At 37.3% G+C, this 20,690-nt stretch overlaps 1 protein-coding gene across 3 annotated transcripts in view; it reads left to right on the top strand.

The window, feature by feature from the left end:
* Nucleotides 1–20,690, top strand: part of SOS2 (SOS Ras/Rho guanine nucleotide exchange factor 2) — a 114,709-nt gene that overhangs the window by 69,262 nt on the left and 24,757 nt on the right. For all 3 annotated transcript variants that reach the window (XM_058429940.1, XM_032179211.2, XM_058429941.1), the window contains exons 9-16: nt 1,258–1,385; nt 2,793–3,448; nt 4,278–4,359; nt 5,796–5,918; nt 10,112–10,215; nt 13,052–13,274; nt 17,663–17,782; nt 17,919–18,081. In XM_058429940.1, coding sequence (XP_058285923.1) covers nt 1,258–1,385; nt 2,793–3,448; nt 4,278–4,359; nt 5,796–5,918; nt 10,112–10,215; nt 13,052–13,274; nt 17,663–17,782; nt 17,919–18,081 — 1,599 coding nt within the window. The remainder of the gene's footprint in view (nt 1–1,257; nt 1,386–2,792; nt 3,449–4,277; nt 4,360–5,795; nt 5,919–10,111; nt 10,216–13,051; nt 13,275–17,662; nt 17,783–17,918; nt 18,082–20,690) is intronic.

The raw sequence follows: 20,690 nt of genomic DNA on the forward strand, positions 1-20,690 counted from the left end.
TTTCTTTCTCAGAGTGAAATACGAGAAAATTTTGGGGCAAATGAAATAGAACCCGAGTTTTAGGGATTAATAAGTCAGTTTCTAAATCTTCTAAAGGTTGAGATAGAATGTTAATTTTCATGGTTTCTTGACATTTCATGTTGTAAAAAATAGCAGTGGAATCCTTTGAGAGATGCTGTTTACGGAAAAGTTTATGATGGATTGAAGTGTTAAAGTTAGTACACTTGATTATGTTATATAACAAAGATTTGTAAACTTTTTGAAATTGCTAAAACAAAGTAATCATTAGAGAATATGAAATAGTTTATAGTTATTTATCTTATTTTCTCTATTCATAGTTGCTAATGAATAAGTAAGTTGTAAGCTTCATGCTTTAGATGTTTTAAACTTTTTTAATATGTTTGAAAAATATGGCCTGGCACAGTGGCTCACACCTGTAATTTCAACACTTTGGGAGGCAGAGATAGAAGGATAGCTTGAGCCCAGGAGTTTGGGACCAGTCTAGTGAGACCCTATCTCTACAAAAAATAAAAATAAAAAAATTAGCTGGATGTGGTGGCATGCAACTGTGGTCCCAGCTACTCGGGAGGCCTTATGCCCAGGAGATTGAGGCTGCAGTTAGCCCCGCCACTGTACTCCAGCCTGGGTAACAGAGTGGAGTCTCAAAAAAAATAAAAAATAAAAATAAAATGTCTCAAAAAAAATAAAAAATAAAAATAAAATGTCCAAATGGTTTTTACAGTTCCTTTTTTTTTTCCTGATTAGTATGCTCATGTTAGTTTATATCTGTATTGTGTTTATGTTTATAGAAAGAGGGTTGGGCCAGGCCTGGTGGCTCACACCTGTAATTCCAGCACTTTGGGAGGCAGAGGCAGAAGGATAGCTTGAGCAGGTGTTCAAGACCAGCCTGGGAGACATAGCGAGACCCTGTCTCTACAGAAATTTTAAAAATTAGCTGGGTGTGGTGGCATTTGCCTGTGGTCTCAGCTACTTGAGAGGCTGAGAGTGGAGGATCATTAGAACCCAGGAGCTCAAGGCCACAGTGAGTGAGATCCTGTTTCAAAAAAAGAAAGAAAGAAAGAAAGAGGGTTGGTTTGAGAGGTCAGTAGGTATATATAAAATTATAGTTGTTTTTATTAAGTATATATAAAATTAATTTAGAGTTGATAATATTTGTTGCTGTTTTCTCTATTACTAGAAAGTTGGGGGAAGAATCAAACCATGCAGTTTTGATTTTTCTTTCTGTTTTTTTCTTAGCAATTGAAAGCATGTAGTGAAGAACAAGAAGACAGAGAATGTTTGAACCAAGCTATTACTGCTCTCCTGAATCTCCAAGGTAGCTTGGACCGAATTTACAAGCAGTATTCACCTAGACGTCGACCTGGGTAATTCCAAAGTGTTGAAAATGTGAATGCCTCTGCTTACTTCGCTGTCTCTGATGCCTGGTTTTCTAAAGAAGTGTGATTTATTGTGACAGTTACATTCTTAAAAGTTGTGCTTGTCATACTTTTATAACTTTTATGTTGGTCTTTTACTCTCTTTTTTCCTTTTCCTTTCCTTTTTTTTTTTTTTTTTTTTTTTTTTGAGAAGGAGTCTCTCTTGCCCAGGCTGGAGTGCAGTGGTCAGTGGTGTAATCTCAGCTCACTGCAACCTTCACCTCCTGGGTTCCAGTGATTCTCCTGCCTCTGCCTCCCAAGTAGCTGGGACTACAGGAGCCCACCACCATGCCCAGCTACTTTTTGTATTTTTAGTAGAGAACGGGGTTTTACCATGTTGGCCAGACTGGTCTCAAACTCCTGACCTCAGCCTCCGAAAGTACGCTGATTACAGGTGTGAGCCACTGTGCCCCGCCTTTTTTTCTTTTTTTTTTAAGAGACAGGGTCTCACTCTGTTGCCCAGGCTGGAGTGCAGTGATGTGATCTCAGCTCACAGCAGCCTCAACCTCCTGGGCTCAAGCAGTCCTCCTGCCTCAACCCTCTGGAGTAGCTGGGACTCGAGTAGCTAGGTGGCACATGCCACCACACCTGCCTAATTTTTGTATTTTTTGTTGAAATAGGGTTTTGCTATGTTGCCCAGACTGGTCTTGAACTCCTGGGCTCAGGTGATCTGCCTGCTTTGGCCTCCCAGAGTGTTGAGATTGCAGGTCTGAGCCATTGCACCTGGCCAACCCAGCCTAGTCTTAAGATTAGCATTGTTGGCTGGGCGCAGTGGCTCAAGCCTATAATCCCAGCACTTCGGGAGTCCGAGGTGGGCGGATCGCCTGAGGTCAGGAGTTCGAGACCAACCTGGCCAACATGGTGAAACCCCGTCACTACTAAAAATACAAAAATTAGCCGGGCGTGGTGGCAGGCACCTGTAATCCCAGCTACTTGGGAGGCTGAGGCAGGAGAATCACTTAAACCTGGGAGGTGGAGGTTGCAGTGAACCAAGATCGTGCCATTGCACTCCAGCGTGGGGGACAAGAGCAAGACTTCATCTCAAAAAAAAAAAAAAAAGATTAGTATTGTTATATTACTAGGGTAGACTTAATAAATGTTTAAAAATATAATCTATGAAAGAAATTTAGGATTTTTTGTAATTTTAGTTCTTATAGAGCCAGTAGTACTTCTCTTTCATAATAATGAAATTGAGGGATGTATTATTTAGTGGCAAAGTTAGAACTAAATGCTGTGTGTAAAAAGCTACTGTTTGGTTATTTAATATTTTACTCACTTGATTTGAGATGGTTTATGCTTGAAACCATTTGGATTGCTAGCTGTTGAATAAGCTATATTGTTTGTTTGTTTTTTTAGAGACCCTGTTTGCCCTTTTTATGGTCACCAATTAAGAAGCAAACACCTGGCTATCAAAAAAATGAATGAAATTCAGAAAAATATTGATGGATGGGAAGGCAAAGATATTGGACAGTGTTGTAATGAATTCATTATGGAGGGACCATTGACAAGAATCGGTGCCAAACATGAACGGCATATTTTTCTGTTTGATGGCTTAATGATCAGTTGTAAACCTAATCATGGCCAGACTCGGCTTCCAGGTTACAGTAGTGCAGAATACAGGTTAAAAGAAAAATTTGTCATGAGGAAAATACAAATTTGTGATAAAGAAGATACTTGTGAGTACAAGCATGCGTTTGAATTAGTATCCAAAGATGAGAACAGCATAATATTTGCTGCTAAGTCTGCTGAAGAAAAAAACAACTGGATGGCAGCCCTTGTTTCTCTTCATTATCGTAGTACTCTAGATCGAATGTTAGATTCAGTATTATTGAAAGAAGAAAATGAGCAACCACTGAGATTACCAAGTCCTGAAGTATATCGTTTTGTAGTAAAAGACTCTGAGGAAAACATTGTTTTTGAAGACAACTTGCAAAGTAGAAGTGGCATCCCCATTATTAAAGGAGGAACTGTAGTGAAATTAATTGAAAGGTTAACATATCATATGTATGCAGGTATGTGAAACTCATTACAACTGCTGACCTAGGGCCTGGGACCCAAAAGCTTTTTCAGGATGCTCAAAAATATTTGAGGCTTGGGGAAAAAATGGATTGCCTCCAAAATATAAAAATACTGCAGAAACAAAAGGAATAAATAAGAGAAGGAACTAAATGTCTAAAAATGTAATACTGTTAACTTCATTAATTATTGAATAAATATTCATAAAATATACATATTCATGAATTTTTTTCCTTTTTTTTCTTTTCTTTTCTTTTTTTTTTTTTTTTTTTTTTTTTGAGACAGAGTCTCACTCTGTCACCCAGGCTGGAGTGCAGTGGCACTCTCTGCTCACTGCAAGCTCCTCCTCCTGGGTTCGCACCATTCTCCTGCCTCAGGCTCCCGAGTAGCTGGGACTACAGGCACCCGCCACCACGCCCAGCTAATTTTTTTTTTTTTTTTTTGTATTTTTAGTAGGAACGGGGTTTCACCGTGTTAGCCAGGATGGTCTCGATCTCCTGACCTCGTGATCCACCCACCTCGGCCTCCCAAAGTGCTGGGATTATAGGCATGAGCCACCGCACCCAACCATATTCATGAATTTCAAATTTGAAAACAATCCTCGCTTATTAAGAATATACCATAGTATATTCTCTACGTCAGTATTTCTCTATGTATGGCAGGGATACCATGGTATCCTGCCAGTACCATGATTGTCAGGAAAAGCCACAATCTGAGGAGCCGAAGTAAAAAGAAAAAGGGAGGAAGGCCTCCAAATATGGTACTTTGAGTTAATTAAACTGAATACATTAAACATGAAACCTGTTTTATGCTCTGCCTTTTCAGATCCCAATTTTGTTCGTACTTTTCTTACCACATATCGTTCATTTTGTAAACCACAGGAATTGCTGAGCTTACTGATTGAACGGTAAGAAAAATATGTATTTCACTTATATTGATATTTTGTGAAAAATTAACTATTTTGTAAAGTGCCTAGTACCTAATAAATACTCAAGTAATTATTGAACATACTTTATTTGGCATTAAATTGTCAGTATTACTATTCTCTTCAAATAGAGTACTCCCTAAAATCTGTTTATAACACAGATCTTTTCAGCTCTTAGAAATATTTCAAGTGGTAATCAGAAAGACTAATTTAGCGGATGAAAGCACTATATTTGAATGAATATTGTTCTGTGTAATAAAATGATACTTTCTTAAAAGAGACTTTTCTACTTACCACTTTTTTTTTTTTTTTGGACTGTAGACTACTTTGCCAAATACTTTCCACTTTTAAAACAAACTTGTTATGAAAACTTTCAAAACATATACAAGAGCAGTTACAAGAATATAATAAACCCATTTATTCATCACCCACCTTCAGTAATTATCAACTCACTGTTTCATCTGTTTCCCTACAAATTTAAATGCCCCACCCCATGATTATTTTGAAGTAGATCCTAGACAACATAATTCATCTATAAATATTTTTCTGTGTATCTCTAGAAAATGTGCTCATTTTTAATAATCAGATATCATTATTAAACCTAAAAAATCAGCAATTCCTTTATTATGATTAACTTTTAAAATTAGTGTTGGGTTGAATTTTTTTTACCTAGTATTATAGTGGCATTTTAAATGTTTTATAGTTTAAAATGTAGAATCTGGACTCAAAAATGATTTTTAGTTTTACGTTTTAAAACTTAATAAAACTTATTATACCAAAGCTTATTAACTGTATTATCAATATATAATTCTAGATCTCTATCACTGTGTTGTTTTATCAAACTAAATTTACCAGACTGAGTCAGTGTAATGTGCTATGAAGATCTACTTAGTTCTGTTTCCATGTCCATAATAAGGAAAGCACACATGTTAGACTTATAGTTTAGCTGTATTTCCTATGTTTGAGCAAGGTTTTTTATCTTATCCACTTAGGTAAATTATTTAAATATTGTTAAATATTCAGTTTTGGCCCTCTCTTTGAATTTGTACTCATTTAAATAAATTTATTAGCCTACTTTCATTTTAATAATATAAATACTAAAGACATTATTAGATAAGCAATTGCTGTCATGTTCTTTAAATTCCTTATGAATTCTTTCCTTGGCTCTTTTCCCTGGACCTTTTGTGTATTGATCAGTGCTAAAAGAGAAAACTTTAGTTTTTATAAAAGTAAGAATACAAAACCTTAGTTTTGTATAGCCAAAGGACAGTTTTTTTGTAGTATATCATACCTCAAGGGAAGTTTTAACAGTAATCCACTTTTCGTGGAAGTGGTAGGAAAGAAGGTTGCTTGCTATTTTCCTCCTTGTATTTTCATTATGCATGAACAGATTTTTCTCCTTTTGCTTTTCTTCTTAGGTTTGAAATTCCAGAGCCAGAACCTACTGACGCAGACAAATTGGCAATAGAGAAAGGCGAGCAGCCAATCAGTGCAGATCTTAAAAGATTTCGCAAGGAATACGTCCAACCAGTACAACTTAGGTTTGGCTTGAATATTTTATATACATATATATATATATACACACACACACACATTTTATGTGTCAGTTTTCAATATATAGTTAACACAAAAGCTCTCAGCTTTTAATTCAAATATAGGTAATATTTTTAACTTCACAGCAGTTAAGTTAAACTAAAAGAGTTCTTTCTCAGTGAAGCTATTCTTAAATACCCTGAAGAAATTAAACTATTTAAATATCCTATGTTTGCATCACATATCTCTGGCATGTGATATGTTATGCTTACATAGCAGGATACCTATTTGTTATTGTAAGTAAAAATTATAAAATTTCATATGAGCTTGCCTGCTGTCAACCTTTTTTCACACTTTTTTCCTTCATTTCCCTTTGCGATCATACACTAATCCTGGCTTTTTTTACAATTTATAATATTTTTGGAAGTTCTAGCCCTTTTTCCACTTATCTCTCACAAAATATATAGACATTGTTACTTTAATTGCAATAATTTCTAAAAATGTATTTGATTATAGAAGCTTCCAGTTAATAAATACTACTGTGTGCCAGGGATTACCCTAAATGCTTTATCTTTTTTATCTCATTCTTACAACATGATTACTATTCCTACTTTATATATAAGGAAATTGAAACCTAACAAGATGAAGTAATTTGAGCTAAGTTATATAAAGAAGAGTGGCAGGACAAGATTCAGACTCATGTCTGACTTTCTTAGCCTGTGTGTGTGTGTGTGTGTGTGTGTGTGTGTGTGTACCACTAAGCATTGAAAATTGGAAGTGCCTTCGATTAGCCTTCTTTACATTGAAAATTGGAAGCACCTTCGATTAGCCCTCTTTACAGTCCAAGTAACCAAAGTATTATCTACCGCCTTCCATTGGAAACCAAGTTATCTTATTAACTATATATAATCTAAATTTTTTTCTCTCTAAATTTCAAGTTTCCTTGATTACTGTTGACTAATAAATTGTAATTTTGGAACTGAGTATATTAGTTATTTATTTCCCAGGATAATTGCCACAAATAAATGCAGTTTTAGAAGAATGATAGTGCTCCCAGCTATATGTCTTTCACCAAAACTTTTAATATCATTCTTTATATAAGATGAGATTATTTATGTATCAGCAATAAATAAGTAATTAATTTTTTTCTACTAGCTGTGATGCATTTGTACTTATCTACACTCACATTAAATCCCTTGATATGACACATACATTTATGAGGTTGCTATTGGGTGGGGTAGGGGGTGGGAGTATGATCTTCGATTCTCAGTCATATAAGCTCTTTATGTATTTCTAAGCATTTGCTGTGTTCTCAGTCCTGTACTTATAACTATGCTAAGTACAAAAATAACATAGACTGTCATGATACTATGGCTTTATTGGGGACTTTACTGGGGGAAAAAGACACATGAAACAGTTATATATTGTTCTACTTGGAGTGCTTAAGTGACTTAGAAAAATACATCCCTATAAAATTTCAGGAATAGCAAAGATTAGGCCAGAGTAATTAGGGAAGGCATCTTGGAGAAGGTAAAATCTGAGACTGCCCCTAAAGGATGTATAGGCTTTAGATAGGTAGAAAGGTGACTGTAGGTATTCAGGGTCATGAGAAATAGTGTGAACAAAGACAAGAAGGCAGAAATGAGAATGGTGTGCTGAGGACACAGATAAGGACATTGACCTGAGAGGAATATAGGCATTGTATTGCAAGTAGTAGATGAGATTACCTATATGGAATTGGATGGAGTGGAAAACTCTGAAATCCAAGCCAAGTTATTAAACCTGTTACTAAATACTGAAAGATTTCTAGTAAAATGGGTGGTAGTAATTTTTCTAACATTTTATTATGAAAAATTTTAACATACAGCAAAATTGAGAATTTTACAATGAATACCCATAATACCCATAAACCTACCACCTAGATATGTATTCATCTATTCATATCTGTTCATTTATCATTCATCTATCAGTTCATTCATTTTTATATGAATTTTGAAGTACACTCCTTAAATACTTCAACTTGTATGTCATTAACAGTTGAGTGTTTGTTTTTCTTTTGTTCTAAAATATGCATATAATTAAATACATTTTTTTCTTGCTGCCACTGAAGACAGAAGATACACACATCTTAAGTGTACTTTTGTTGAGTTTTATCAAATACATGTATCTCTATAATCCAAACACCTTTCAAGATATCGGATGTTACTACACCCCAGAAAGTTCCCTTATGTTCCTTCTCATCAGTTTTTGTTCCTACTGCCCAAAGGCAGTGTTCCAATTTCTCCCTCCATAGATTAGTTTTACCTGTTTTAGAGTCTTACATAAATGCATTCTTTTTTTTTTGAGACGGAATCTCGCTCTGTCGCCCAGGCTGGAGTGCAGTGGCGCGATCTTGGCTCACTACAAGCTCCGCCTTCCGGGTTCACACCATTCTCCTGCCTCAGCCTCCGGAGTAGCTGGGACTACAGGCGCCCACCACTGCGCCGGGCTAATTTTTTGTATTTTTAGTAGAGACGGGGTTTCACCGTGGTCTCAATCTCCTGACCTCGTGATCCACCCGCCTCGGCCTCCCGAAGTGCTGGGATTACAGGCGTGAGCCACCACGCCCGGCCCATAAATGCATTCTTATAAACTCAATTTTGTGTCTTCTTCCACTCAACATGCTTTTGAATTTCATCCATGGTTTTGCTTGTGTATCAATGGTTTATTTTATTGCGAGGTTGTGTTTTATTATATGAATATACCAGTTTATTCATTTTTCCCATTGAAAGATACATGGGCTTTTTCTCGTTTTTTATTATTATGAATAAAGCTGCTATGAACTTTATCTTACCAGTCTTACTGTGAATATTTTTCACTTTTCTTGGGTAAATAACTCAGAGTGGAGTGGCTGGGTCAGAAGGTATGTGTATGTATAGTTTTGAAAGAAACTGCCAAAACTTCCCAAACATTCTCACCAACAATGTTTTTAGTTGCTTCATATTCTCACCAGTGTTTAGTAATGTCAGTCTTTGTGCCTTAGCCATACTGCTGGATGTAGTGGTATTTCATACTTATTTTGTGGAGAATCTGTTCAAATCCTCTAATTTTTATTGAGATACTTGTCTTTGTATTACTGAGTTGTAGGAGTAAATTGGGTAGGACTAAATGCCAGTCCTTTGTCAGATAAACATTTTGCAAATATTTTCTCTCCGTGGCTTGCCTACTAGTTTCCTTCTTTTCTTCCTTCCTTCCTTCCCTTTCCTTTTCCCTTCTTCCTCCTCCATTTCCTTCCTCTTCCCTCGCCTCTTGTCTTTCCTTTCCTTTCCATTTGCATAGTTGATTAAACCTCTCTTTGCAAGGTTATAGGTAATCATTTTTGTGATACTGTAAAACAAAACAGTTCTTCTATTTTTGTCTTTTGAAATGAAATGAGACTGTAGATATATGTGTAGATTATGTAGAAATTTGATGATAGGCTGGGCGCAGTGGCTCACACCTATTATCCCAGCACTTTGGGAGGCCAAGGTGGGCGGATCACCTGAGATCAGGAGTTCGAGACCAGCCTGGCCAACATGGTAAAACCTCTTCTCTACTAAAAATACAAAAATTAGCCCAGCATGGTGGCGGGCGCCTATAATCCCAGCTACTTGGGAGGCTGAGGCAGGAGAATCACTTGAACCTGGGAGCTGGAAGTTGTAGTGAGCTGAGATCGCACCATTGCACTCCAGTCTGGGCAACAAGAGCAAAACTCCATCTCAAAAAAAAAGAAGGAAATTTGATGATAGCACTTGAATTTAGAACCAGATACAGTATATCTTAGTTGGTTTTCCATTTTAAGTAAAAAAGTACCAAAATTTAAATCTTAAAAATGCTTTTTATGAATTTAAAAATAGCTTTTGTAATATAGAGCATAAGTTTTCTACATGGGAATAAAGGAAAGGTACTTTTCCTTAACATAAATGGGAAGCACAGAAACCACTATTTTTATGCTTATAAATATTTTAGAAGTATACATTTTATTAATAAATAATACACAGTTTGGAGACCTACTCTCCTCTTGTCATTGAAGCACTTAAGGTATTAATTAAATACAGATTAGAGAGTCTTTGAGTATTATGTTGACCTTTGTATATAAAGCTATCATCATGGCATTAGAGAAGGAAGAAGTGTAATTGAACACTTATGTTTCACTAAAATGTGTTTCTTTCCATTTTATCAGGATCTTAAATGTATTTCGGCATTGGGTTGAACATCATTTTTATGACTTTGAAAGAGACTTGGAATTGCTTGAAAGACTAGAATCCTTCATTTCAAGTGTAAGAGGTATATTATATAAAGATTTGATTGAATCTTATATTGCACATGAGTTTGTGTTCAAATTTGTGTGACTTTAAGAAACTAAAACATTTCTCTCTCTTTTTTTTTTTTGAAACAGAGCTTTGCTTTGTTGTCCAGGCTGGAGTGCAGTGGTGCCATCTCAGCTCACTGCAACCTCTGCCTCCCAGGTTCAAGTGATTCTCCTGCCTCAGCCTCCCAAGTAGCTAGGACTACAGGCACATGACATCACACCTGGCTAATTTTTGTATTTTTAGTAGAGATGGTGTTTCACCATGTTGGCCAGGCTGGTCTCGAACTCCTGACCTCAGATGATCCACCCGCCTCAGCCTCCCAAGGTACTGGGATTACAGGTGTGAGCCACCATGCCTGGCCAGCATTTTTCATTTTTAAAAAGCTGAAATAACATTCGGAATGTTTTTTATAGACAGCAAGAAACTCATATATGTTTAGAATCATCTGAGGTCTCAGAGCTTTGCCTTTTCAAGTTTTTGAGGAGAATATTTCTTTTAAAGAAGTCAAAAGTCCTCTTTAATAAATTTAAGCTATTTAATTTTATCTCATTGCAAGGTTGCCATTTCTTCAACTGAATAAAAATATATGTAATTTTATGTTTTCTTACTTTCTTTAATCTTACTCTTTTAATGATTAACAGCTTTCTTATAATATTTACATCTTCTGAAAATGTTTTTGGTATATTTCTGAAATCTGAAAGAGAGGAGTTTTCTACTTTAAGTTCCAGGATCATAGCCCAAGAAATGAAACGCTAGGCCATGAACATTTAAACAAGTGTGTCATCAAATGTATATTATTGAATCAAGAACATTTATGTTTTATCTGACATTATAGGGCATTACAAATACTATAACAAGTGTAACTTATTTCGTGTTCTACTTGCTCTTTAAGGGGAATATTATTTAAAATTAAGAGTGTTATTCCTTTGTTTCTACTTTGAGAGGTTTATGGTACATTTTTATGTGTGCCTTAAAATTTTCATAATACTACATTTTCAAGTTGTATTCTAGGCCAGTGCAATGGCTCACACCTAGAATATCCCAGCACTTTGGGAGGCAGAGGCAGGCTGATTGCTTGAGCCCAGAAGTTTGAGACCAGTCTGGGCAAAATGGCAAAACCCAGTCTCTACAAAAAATGTGAAAATTAGCCAAGCATGGTGGCATGTGCCTGTAGTCCCAGCTACTTGGGAGGCTGAGGTGAAGCGATCACTTTTAAGCCCAGAGCTCGAGGCTGCTGTGACCCGAAATTGCGACACTGCACACAAGCCTGGGCAGAGTGAGACCCTGTCTCAAAACAAACAATAAACAAAAATTTATATTCTAAATGAGAATACTGGATTAGACACAATCTAAGAAGCTTCTAAAATACACACACACACTAGAATAAATTAAGTAAATGGTTATGTTAATATCCAAAGTTCTTTTCTATACTAGTTACACTTCAGAATAACCAAATAGTTCATGAGGAAAAGTTTATTTTTGCAGAAGTATTTCAACTAGTAAGGGAAAAAGGAATGGTAGAATATCACATTTCTCAGTTCCTAGTAAAATAATAAACCTAGGGAATTATCATGGGTGGATGGGTACTATCACAAAAAGGTAACGACATTATATGCCTCCTGTTAGAAGTATTCTTGGCAAGTATTTGTGTCATAAAATTAATGCTGAATCAGACCAAGTCACTATATCTCTGCTTTACAGAAAATATAGAGGACAGAAAAACATGGCAAATGACAATTTCTTCCACAAAGTGCAAGCAAAAATATGCAATAAAGCAGTAACCTGTAGATTAAAGGAGACTTGAGACACATTGACTCAATGCAATATGTGCAATCTTATTCAGATCCCTTTTCAAACTAAATATAAGAAAATATGGCCAGGCACAGTGGCTCATGCCTGTAATTCCAACACTTTGGGAGGCCAAGGCAGACAGATCACTTGAGCCCAGGAGTTCAAGACCAGCTTGGGCAACATGGAGAAACCCCATTTCTACTAAAAATACAAAAATTAGGCTGGGCGCGGTGGCTCACGCCTGTAATCCTAGCACTTTGAGAGGCCAAGGCAGGCAGATCACGAGGTCAGGAGTTCAAGACCAGCCTGGCCAACATGGTAAAACCCCGTCTGTACTAAAAATACAACAAAATTAGCCAAGCGTGGTAGTGTGCGCCTATAATCCCAGCTACTCAGGAGGCTGAGGCAGGAGAATCGCTTGATCCCGGGAGGTGGAGGTTGCAGTGAGCCGAGATCACACCATTGTTCTCCAGCCTGGGTGACAAAGTAGGACTCTATCTCAAAAAAAAAAATACAAAAATTAGCCAGGCGTGGTGGTATGTGCAGTCTCAGCTACTTGGGAGGCTGAGGTGGGAGGATCACCTGAGCCCGCAACATGGAAGTTGCAATAAGCTGAGATTGCGCCACTGCACTCCAACCTGGGCCACAGAGCAAGACCCTGTCTCAAAAAAAAAAAAAAAAAAAAAACGAAAATAATCAGAGAAACGTGAACAGTGACAAAATACTTGAAGATAACAATGTATTAAGAAGTTGTCAGTTTTATGTGTGATAATGGTGTTGTGGTTATTACTTTAAAAGAGTGTTTTAAAGATGCTTAAATATGAATGAAATACGATGTCTCGGATTTGTTTCACAATAACCTAGGAAGTGACGGGATGGCATGAGTAGGGTTAGAGAAAATAAAAAATTGGCCATGAGTTGGTAATTGTTGAGGCTGGGTGAAAGTTAAGGATTAAATGAAGATTTGCAGTCATGTCTGTCAAGTAAAAGACATTTTTCTTTATGTGTTCTTTTTCCAGGGAAAGCTATGAAAAAATGGGTAGAGTCAATTGCTAAGATCATCAGGAGGAAGAAGCAAGCTCAGGCAAATGGAATAAGCCATAATATTACCTTTGAAAGTCCACCTCCACCAATCGAATGGCATATCAGCAAACCAGGACAGTTTGAAACATTTGATCTCATGACACTTCATCCAATAGAAATTGCACGTCAGCTGACACTTTTGGAGTCTGATCTCTACAGGTAGACAATTAATGTTAATTTCTTGCTTTATTTTTAAGAATCTTGAACATTACCTATTTTCAAAACATTTTGCACATTATTCATGAGTGCTTAAAAATACCTCATCTACTCTCATGGGCATAGAGGAAAGGTCATAGCACAGTTTTTAACTAGTCTGCCCTGCAAGTAAAAGTCTTATGTCACTATTTAGGCCTAGACTGGGGACTAGCAATCCGTCACAAGAGAAATGGCAGGAAGAAGATTTTCAAGTCCACCACCCCTCTCCAACTCCTAATACTTCCTCACCTTGGTTTAGTTTGAGGTCAGTCAGTCAAGTCAGTTAGTGTGGATGCTAGGCCCTTAGCAGCTAAGTGAATAGAATATTGTGTGAGATGGGTTTTCTTTTCTCATTTACAACTCAGGCTGTTGAGAAGGGTACAGGCCTTGCATGTAACAGCTCTCTGTCAAAAAATGTCACTATCATTATCATTCCATCAAAAACTTTTCTACACCAACCTCTCTGTTTTCCCCTCCTCCCAATCCTTCCCAGCCACTAATACCTGCAGTTCTACTCTCTACTTCCATGAGTTCGTATTTTTTTAGTTTTCATATATGAGTGGGAACATGTTATATTTTTCTTTCTGTGCCTGATTTATTTTGCTTAACATAAGGTCCTCCAGGCTTATCCATGTTGCCTTGAACGACAGGCTTTCATTCTTTTTTTATGGCCGAATAGTGTTCCATTGTGTATATATACCACATTTTCTTTATTCATTAATCTGTTGATTCCATATCATAGCTGTTGTGAGTAGTATAGAAGCCTCATTTTAAAATATAAATATGCTTAGTTGGGCATGATGGCTCGTGCCTGTAATCCCAGCACTTAGGGGGCCGAGGTGGGCAGATCGCTTGAGACCAGGAGTTCAAGACCAGCCTGAGCAACATGGCAAACTCCGTCATACAAAAACTACAAAAAATAGCCAGGCATGGTGGCTCGGGCCTGTAGTGCCCCTGTAGTCCCAGTTGCCCAGGAGGCTGAGGTGGGAAGGTCACTTGAGGTCGAGGCCGCAGTGAGCCAAGATCGTGCCACTGCACTCCAGCTTGAGTGACAGAGCGAGACCCTGTCTCCAAAATAAAAATATTTTCAAGGCATTATCCTGATTAGCAGCCAATTTTTAAATAAAGATTATACAGGGAAAAGCAAGAATATATAAAATTTAGTGCCAATAGGTAATATAGTAAGGTACCTTTACTATATTATGTTTACTTTATATTCTTTAGAATTTGCCTAGTTTGCACGGGCTATGCCATTCAGAACCAGACTTTTAGCACACCCACCAGAAGTTGTCAATATCTGACTCAAAATGTTGTGTTATATTTTAAGTAATTTAGAATCCAGGTAGCTTTGTTTATGTTGTGGGATTTGTGATAGGTAGAAATGAAGGGACTTGTTACTTGAGGTAAAAAAAAAAGCAAATAGTACTGCATCATGTTTTTTCTCACAATGTAATTGTTTTACATGAATGGACATCAGAAAAAAAGCACATCACTTCATGTGGACCTACTTTCAGGACATAGAAACATACCTAATATTGACATCATTTGTAAACTAAATTTCTTTTTTTTTGAGATGGAGTCTTGCTCTGTCACCCAGGCTGGAGTGCAGTTGTGCAATCTCGGCTCACTGCGACCTCTGCCTCCCAAGTTCAAGTGATTCTCATGCCTCAACCTCCCGAGTAGCTGGGATTACAGGTGTGTGCCACCATGCCCGGCTTTTTTGTATATTTAGTAGAGATGGGGTTTCACCATGTTGGCCACAGTAGTCACGAACTCCTGACATCCAGTGATCCACCCACCTCAGCTTCCCAAAGTGCTGGGATTACAGGCATGAGCCACTGCACCCAGCCTTGTAAACTAAATTTCTGGTGAAATAATAGAGCCACTTTAAGAAAACATTTCAGAAACTGTTAGCAAGTACTTATTTATACACAAATCTACTGATTAAAAAATATTTTTTTAATGAATAACCAAGTCTGTAGGCCACTGATGGCAATGCCACCAGCCAGTTAAAAAAAAAAATAGAGATAGGGTCTCACTATGTTGCCCAGGCTGGCCTTGAACTCCTGGCCTCAGGCAGTCCTCCTGCCTTGGCCTTCCAGATGCTGGGATTACAGGTGTGAGCCACTGTACTTGGCCAATTTTTAAATTGTGTATTCTAACTCACTGTATACAATGTTTTAATCTGCTCTTCTGTCTGAATTTTAATTACTCAGGCATTCAAAAAATATAGGAAATAATATAATGAATATTCATGAACAACAAAAACATTTTAGATAAAATTGAAATCCTTTGTATAATTCTCCCAAATCTTATTGCTCTCTTTCCCCTAAGAAATCACCACCACCCTGAATTTGATGTTTACTATTTCTCTTTATATTTTTATAATTTATATACATACACAGAGATTCATAAAGAACATACAGCATTGTTGTGCACTTTTTTTTTTTTTTTTAGAAACAGGGTCTCACTCTATTGCCCAGGCTGGAGTGCAGTGGCACAATCATAGCTCACTGTAGCCTTGAACTCCTGGGCTCAAGCAATCCTCCTGCCTCAGCCTCTCAAGTAGCTAGAACTATAGGCACGCACCACCATACCTGGCTAATTTTTTAAAAAAAGTTTCATGGAGATGAGGTCTTGCTGTGTTGCCCAGGATGGTCTTGATCTTGGCCTCAAGTTGTCCTTCCACCTCAACCTCCCAAAATGCCAGGATCACAGGTGTGAGCTGCAGTGCCCAACTGGTTTTTTTGTTGTTGTTTGTTTGTTTACGATAGGGTCTCACTCTGTCACCCAGGCTGGGATGCAGTGGCATGATCATAGCTCACTGCAGCCCCAAACTCTAGGCTCAAGCAGTCTTCCCACCTCAGTCTCTCAGTAGCAGGAACTACAGGGAGGAACTACTATGCCTGGTTTTTTTGTTTTATTTTTTTGAGATAGGATCTCATTATGATTGCCCAGGATAGTCTCAAACCCTTTGCCTCAATCAATCCTTCCACCTCATCCTCCCAAGTAGCTGGGACTATACGTGCGCACCACTGCACCTCAGCTTGTTTTGCACATTTTTTGAACTGCGTATACTTACGTATCATTCTGCAACATGCTTTTTACTTAAATCATTTTTGGCATTTGTTCAAGTCAATGAATACGGTTCTGGTTAGCTGATTTTAGATGCCGTATAGTGTTCCATTGTATTTATACTCCACAATTTATCCAGTCTCTGGATGGTGAGCCTCTATTCACTCTTGGAAATAATGCTTCACTGAACATTCTTGTAAATGTTTTCTTATAACTTTGTTTTTTGTTTGTTTGTTTTGAGACAGAGTCTCACCCTGTTGCCCAGGCTGGAGTGCAGTGGCATGATCTCGGCTCACTGCAACCCTCTGCTTCCTGGGTTCAAGCGATTCTCCTGCCTCAGCCTGCCAAGTAGCTGGGACTACAGGCACGCACTACTACGCGCGGCCAATTTCTTTGTATTTTTAGTAGAGACAGGGTTTCGCCTTGTTGGCCAGGCTATTCTTAAAACTCCTGACCTCAAGTGATCTGCCTGCCTCAGCCTCCCAAAGTGCTGGGATTACAGGCATGAGCTGCTGCACCTGGCTCTTATAAATTTGTGTAAGAGTTTATCTAGGATATATGCATACTTAAGAGTCGAATTGCTGAGTCATCTGATATGTATCTCTTCAGTACTATGAGATCTTGCCAAATTGTTTTACAAAATGGTTGTATCAATTTTTACTTCCCTATTGGTGTTCCTGTTTTATTATATTTTTATCCATTTGGAATTATTAGACTTTTTTTTTCTTTTCTTTTCTTTTGAGACAGAGCTTTGCTCTTATTGCCCAGGCTGGAGTGCAGTGGTGCGATATCAGCTCACCACAACCTCCATCTCCCGGGTTCAAGCGATTCTCCTGCCTCAGCCTCCCAAGTAGCTGGGATTACAGGCACTTGCCACCACGCCTGGCTAATTTTGTATTTTAGTAGAGACGGGGTTTTTCCATGATGGTCAGGCTCGTCTCGAACTCCTGACCTCGGGTGATCCACCCTCCTCGGCCTCCCAAAGCGCTGGTATTACAGGTATGAGCCACCGCGCCTGGCCTCGAGTTATCAGACTTTTGTTCATCTAATGAGTAAAATGGGATTTCATTGTAGTTTTATGTTATTTTCTCTGAGTAAGGGATAAAGTGTGTTTTCGTGTTTGTGGCTATTTGGGTCTATTCCTCTCTGAATTACTTGTTCATGTATGTGTTCATCTATCTTTTGGGTTAATTGTCTTTTTCTTATTAAGTTTTAGAAGATCTTTAAGTGATACTAATCCTTTATAGGTTAAGTTGCACTGATTTTTAATTCCATAGGAAAGTTCAACCATCTGAACTTGTAGGGAGTGTGTGGACCAAAGAAGATAAAGAAATAAATTCTCCAAATTTATTAAAAATAATTCGCCATACCACAAATCTCACCCTCTGGTTTGAAAAGTAAGTTTTAATTTACTACTTCCTAATAGCCATAATATTGTCATATTTAAGCTAAAATTCTGGCTACTCATAATTATCTTGTTTTCTAAGTGAGGTGAAGAAACTTTTCTAAGCCATGAATTTTTGTTGTTGTTAGATGCATTGTGGAAGCAGAAAATTTTGAAGAACGGGTGGCAGTACTAAGTAGAATTATAGAAATTCTTCAAGTTTTTCAAGATTTGAATAATTTCAATGGCGTATTGGAGATAGTCAGTGCAGTAAATTCAGTGTCAGTATACAGACTAGACCATACCTTTGAGGTAAGTTTTAGGCTTAACTTTTTCATTTTTTTGGGGGATGATAAAATTAGCATAAAAGAAATTTCATCTATCATCTATCTTTTTTATTAAATTCTTTGTAAATTCATCCTTGCTTCTTAAACACAATGATATAAATATATTAGAAAATATGTTGGTATAGTATATGAATATGATATATAATATGTAAATCCTAGGCTTATATTGGAAAATATATCAATATTCAATAAAGAATATGAGACTTGCACTGCTGTGTAATGTACTTACCTAAATGTAATGAAGTTCCAAGTGGATTTATTCAATAACACATTGATTGATAGTCTCAAATGACAAAGGATTTTAAATATAAAAATACAAGTAATGTCTTAATCACCTTTAGATAGTCAACAATAGAATAACACGGGAAGAACTATTTCAAAAACTTAAATTTGGCCAGGCATGGTGGCTCACGCCTGTAATCCCAACACTTTAGGAGGCTGAGGCAGGCGGATCACCTGAGCTCAGGAGTTCGAGACCAACCTGGACAACACGGCGAAACTCCATCATTACTAAAAATACGAAAGTTAGCTGGGCATGGTGGTGCACGCCTGTTATCCCAGCTACTCGGGAGGCTGAGACAGGAGAATTGCTTGAACTCAGGAGGCAGAATTTGCAGTGAGCTGAGATCACACCACTGCACTCCAGGCTGGGCGACAGAGTGAGACTCTTCTCAAAAAATAAAAAAATGTATTTTTTTAAATTATAAAATATATGTTTAACATGTACTATTGAAAATTCAGGAGATATAGAAAATAGGAAGATATTTTGCATATATATTTTTAATAACGAAATTGAGATTATATTGTGCATAGATTTTTATGGACTTTTTCTCATAAACAGTTTTCTATTTTTTTATTAGCTTATCTTCAAAAACAAAATTTTAATGGCATCAAGGTTTTCTATCATGGATAAATCAATTTATTCCAACAGTAGATTGTGGGACAATTAAGTTATTTCTGATTTTTTTCTCTGATAATTTATCATGGAATATTCATATATAGAAGTCTTTTTAAGAGCTTGATTATTTCCCTAGAAATAATCTAGAGGTGGAAATCCTGGATCTGCGTATTTATGTACTTAAGACTTTAAATACTTTTGCCAAGGTGTTTTGTAGCAGGATACGATAAATGCCCCTTGGTATTATGTATTATATTAAAAGCTTTTGGCCAGGTGTGGGGGCTCTCACCTGTAATCCCAACACTTTGGGAGGCAGAGACAGGAGGATCACTTGAGCCCAGGAGTTTGAGACCAGCCTGGGCAACATAGGGAGACCCCATCTCTACAAAAAAAAAACAAACAAATTAGCCAGGCATAGTAGCACATGCCTCTGTGGGGGGCAGAAATCGCATTGCATTTTTAAATTGTATCTTAAAAAATAACTAGTGAGGCTGGGCTCAGTGGCTCACCTGTAATCCTAGCACTTTGGGAGGCCGAGGCGGGTGGATCACCTGAGGTCAGGAGTTTGATACTAGCCTGGCTAACATGATGAAACCCCATCTCTACTAAAAATACAAAAATTAGCCAGGCATGGTGGTATGTGCTGGTTTGTAATCCCAGCTACTCAGGAGGCTGAGGCAGGGGTATCGCTTGAACCTGGCAGGTGGAGGTTGCAGTGAGCTGAGATTGCCCCACTGCACTCCAGCCTGGGCAACAGAGTGAAACTCGTTCTCAAAATAAATAATAACTAGTGAGGTTGAATATGTATTTATTGGGTACTTTATGATTTATATATTCATTTCCTCTCATTTTTGGGGAAGGTGTTTTCATTTTGTGATTTTTTTTTTTTTTTTTTCCTAAAGAGTCAAGCTTGCTCTGTTGCCCAGGCTGGAGTGCCAGTGGCATGATCATAGCCCACTGCAGCCTCGAACTCCTGGGCTCAAGGGATCGTCCTGTCCCAGCCTCTTGAGTAGCTGGGATTACAGGCGTTAGTCAGCATGTCCAGCTGCATTTTATTCATTTATATGGATTTTTCATATATTAAAGATACTAAGACTGTACATATTTTCTCATTTCTGTTTGTCTTTTATCTGCTTTTTAATTTAAAAAATGTATGCTTTGACATAAGGAAGTTTTATCATTTTTATTTAGTTGCACATATCAGTCTCTTCATTTATGGTTTCTTCCTTTGCTTTTGTACCTGGAAAGACTTTTTTTAAGTAAAGGATAACAAGTTAGAAACTCAGCCATATAAATACTGCTTTTGGGAATGTGCGTTTTTACAATCCTTCTGGAAAGCAGTCTAACAATATATGTTAAAATTAAAAATATGCCTACTCTTAGGACCCAGAATTGTAAAGGAATAAATGCACCAGAGTATAAAGTTATATGTACAAAGATATAGTTACTGCAGCATTAGTTGTAGTAGCAGAAAACAGGAAACAACCTGAATGTCTATCAATAAGAGAATGATTAAATACATCCTCTTATACCTATATTGTAGAATATTGTTCAGCTATAGAACAAAGTGAATGGGATCTATGTGTATTGTTGTGGAAGAACATTTGTGATATTTCAGCAGGGGAAAAGCTTCAGAATGACTATAATATTATTCCGTTTTAGTATCACAAAGCAGA

This window comes from Hylobates moloch, unplaced genomic scaffold (assembly GCF_009828535.3).
Source record: "Hylobates moloch isolate HMO894 unplaced genomic scaffold, HMol_V3 SCAFFOLD_16, whole genome shotgun sequence".
Lineage (NCBI taxonomy): Eukaryota > Metazoa > Chordata > Mammalia > Primates > Hylobatidae > Hylobates > Hylobates moloch.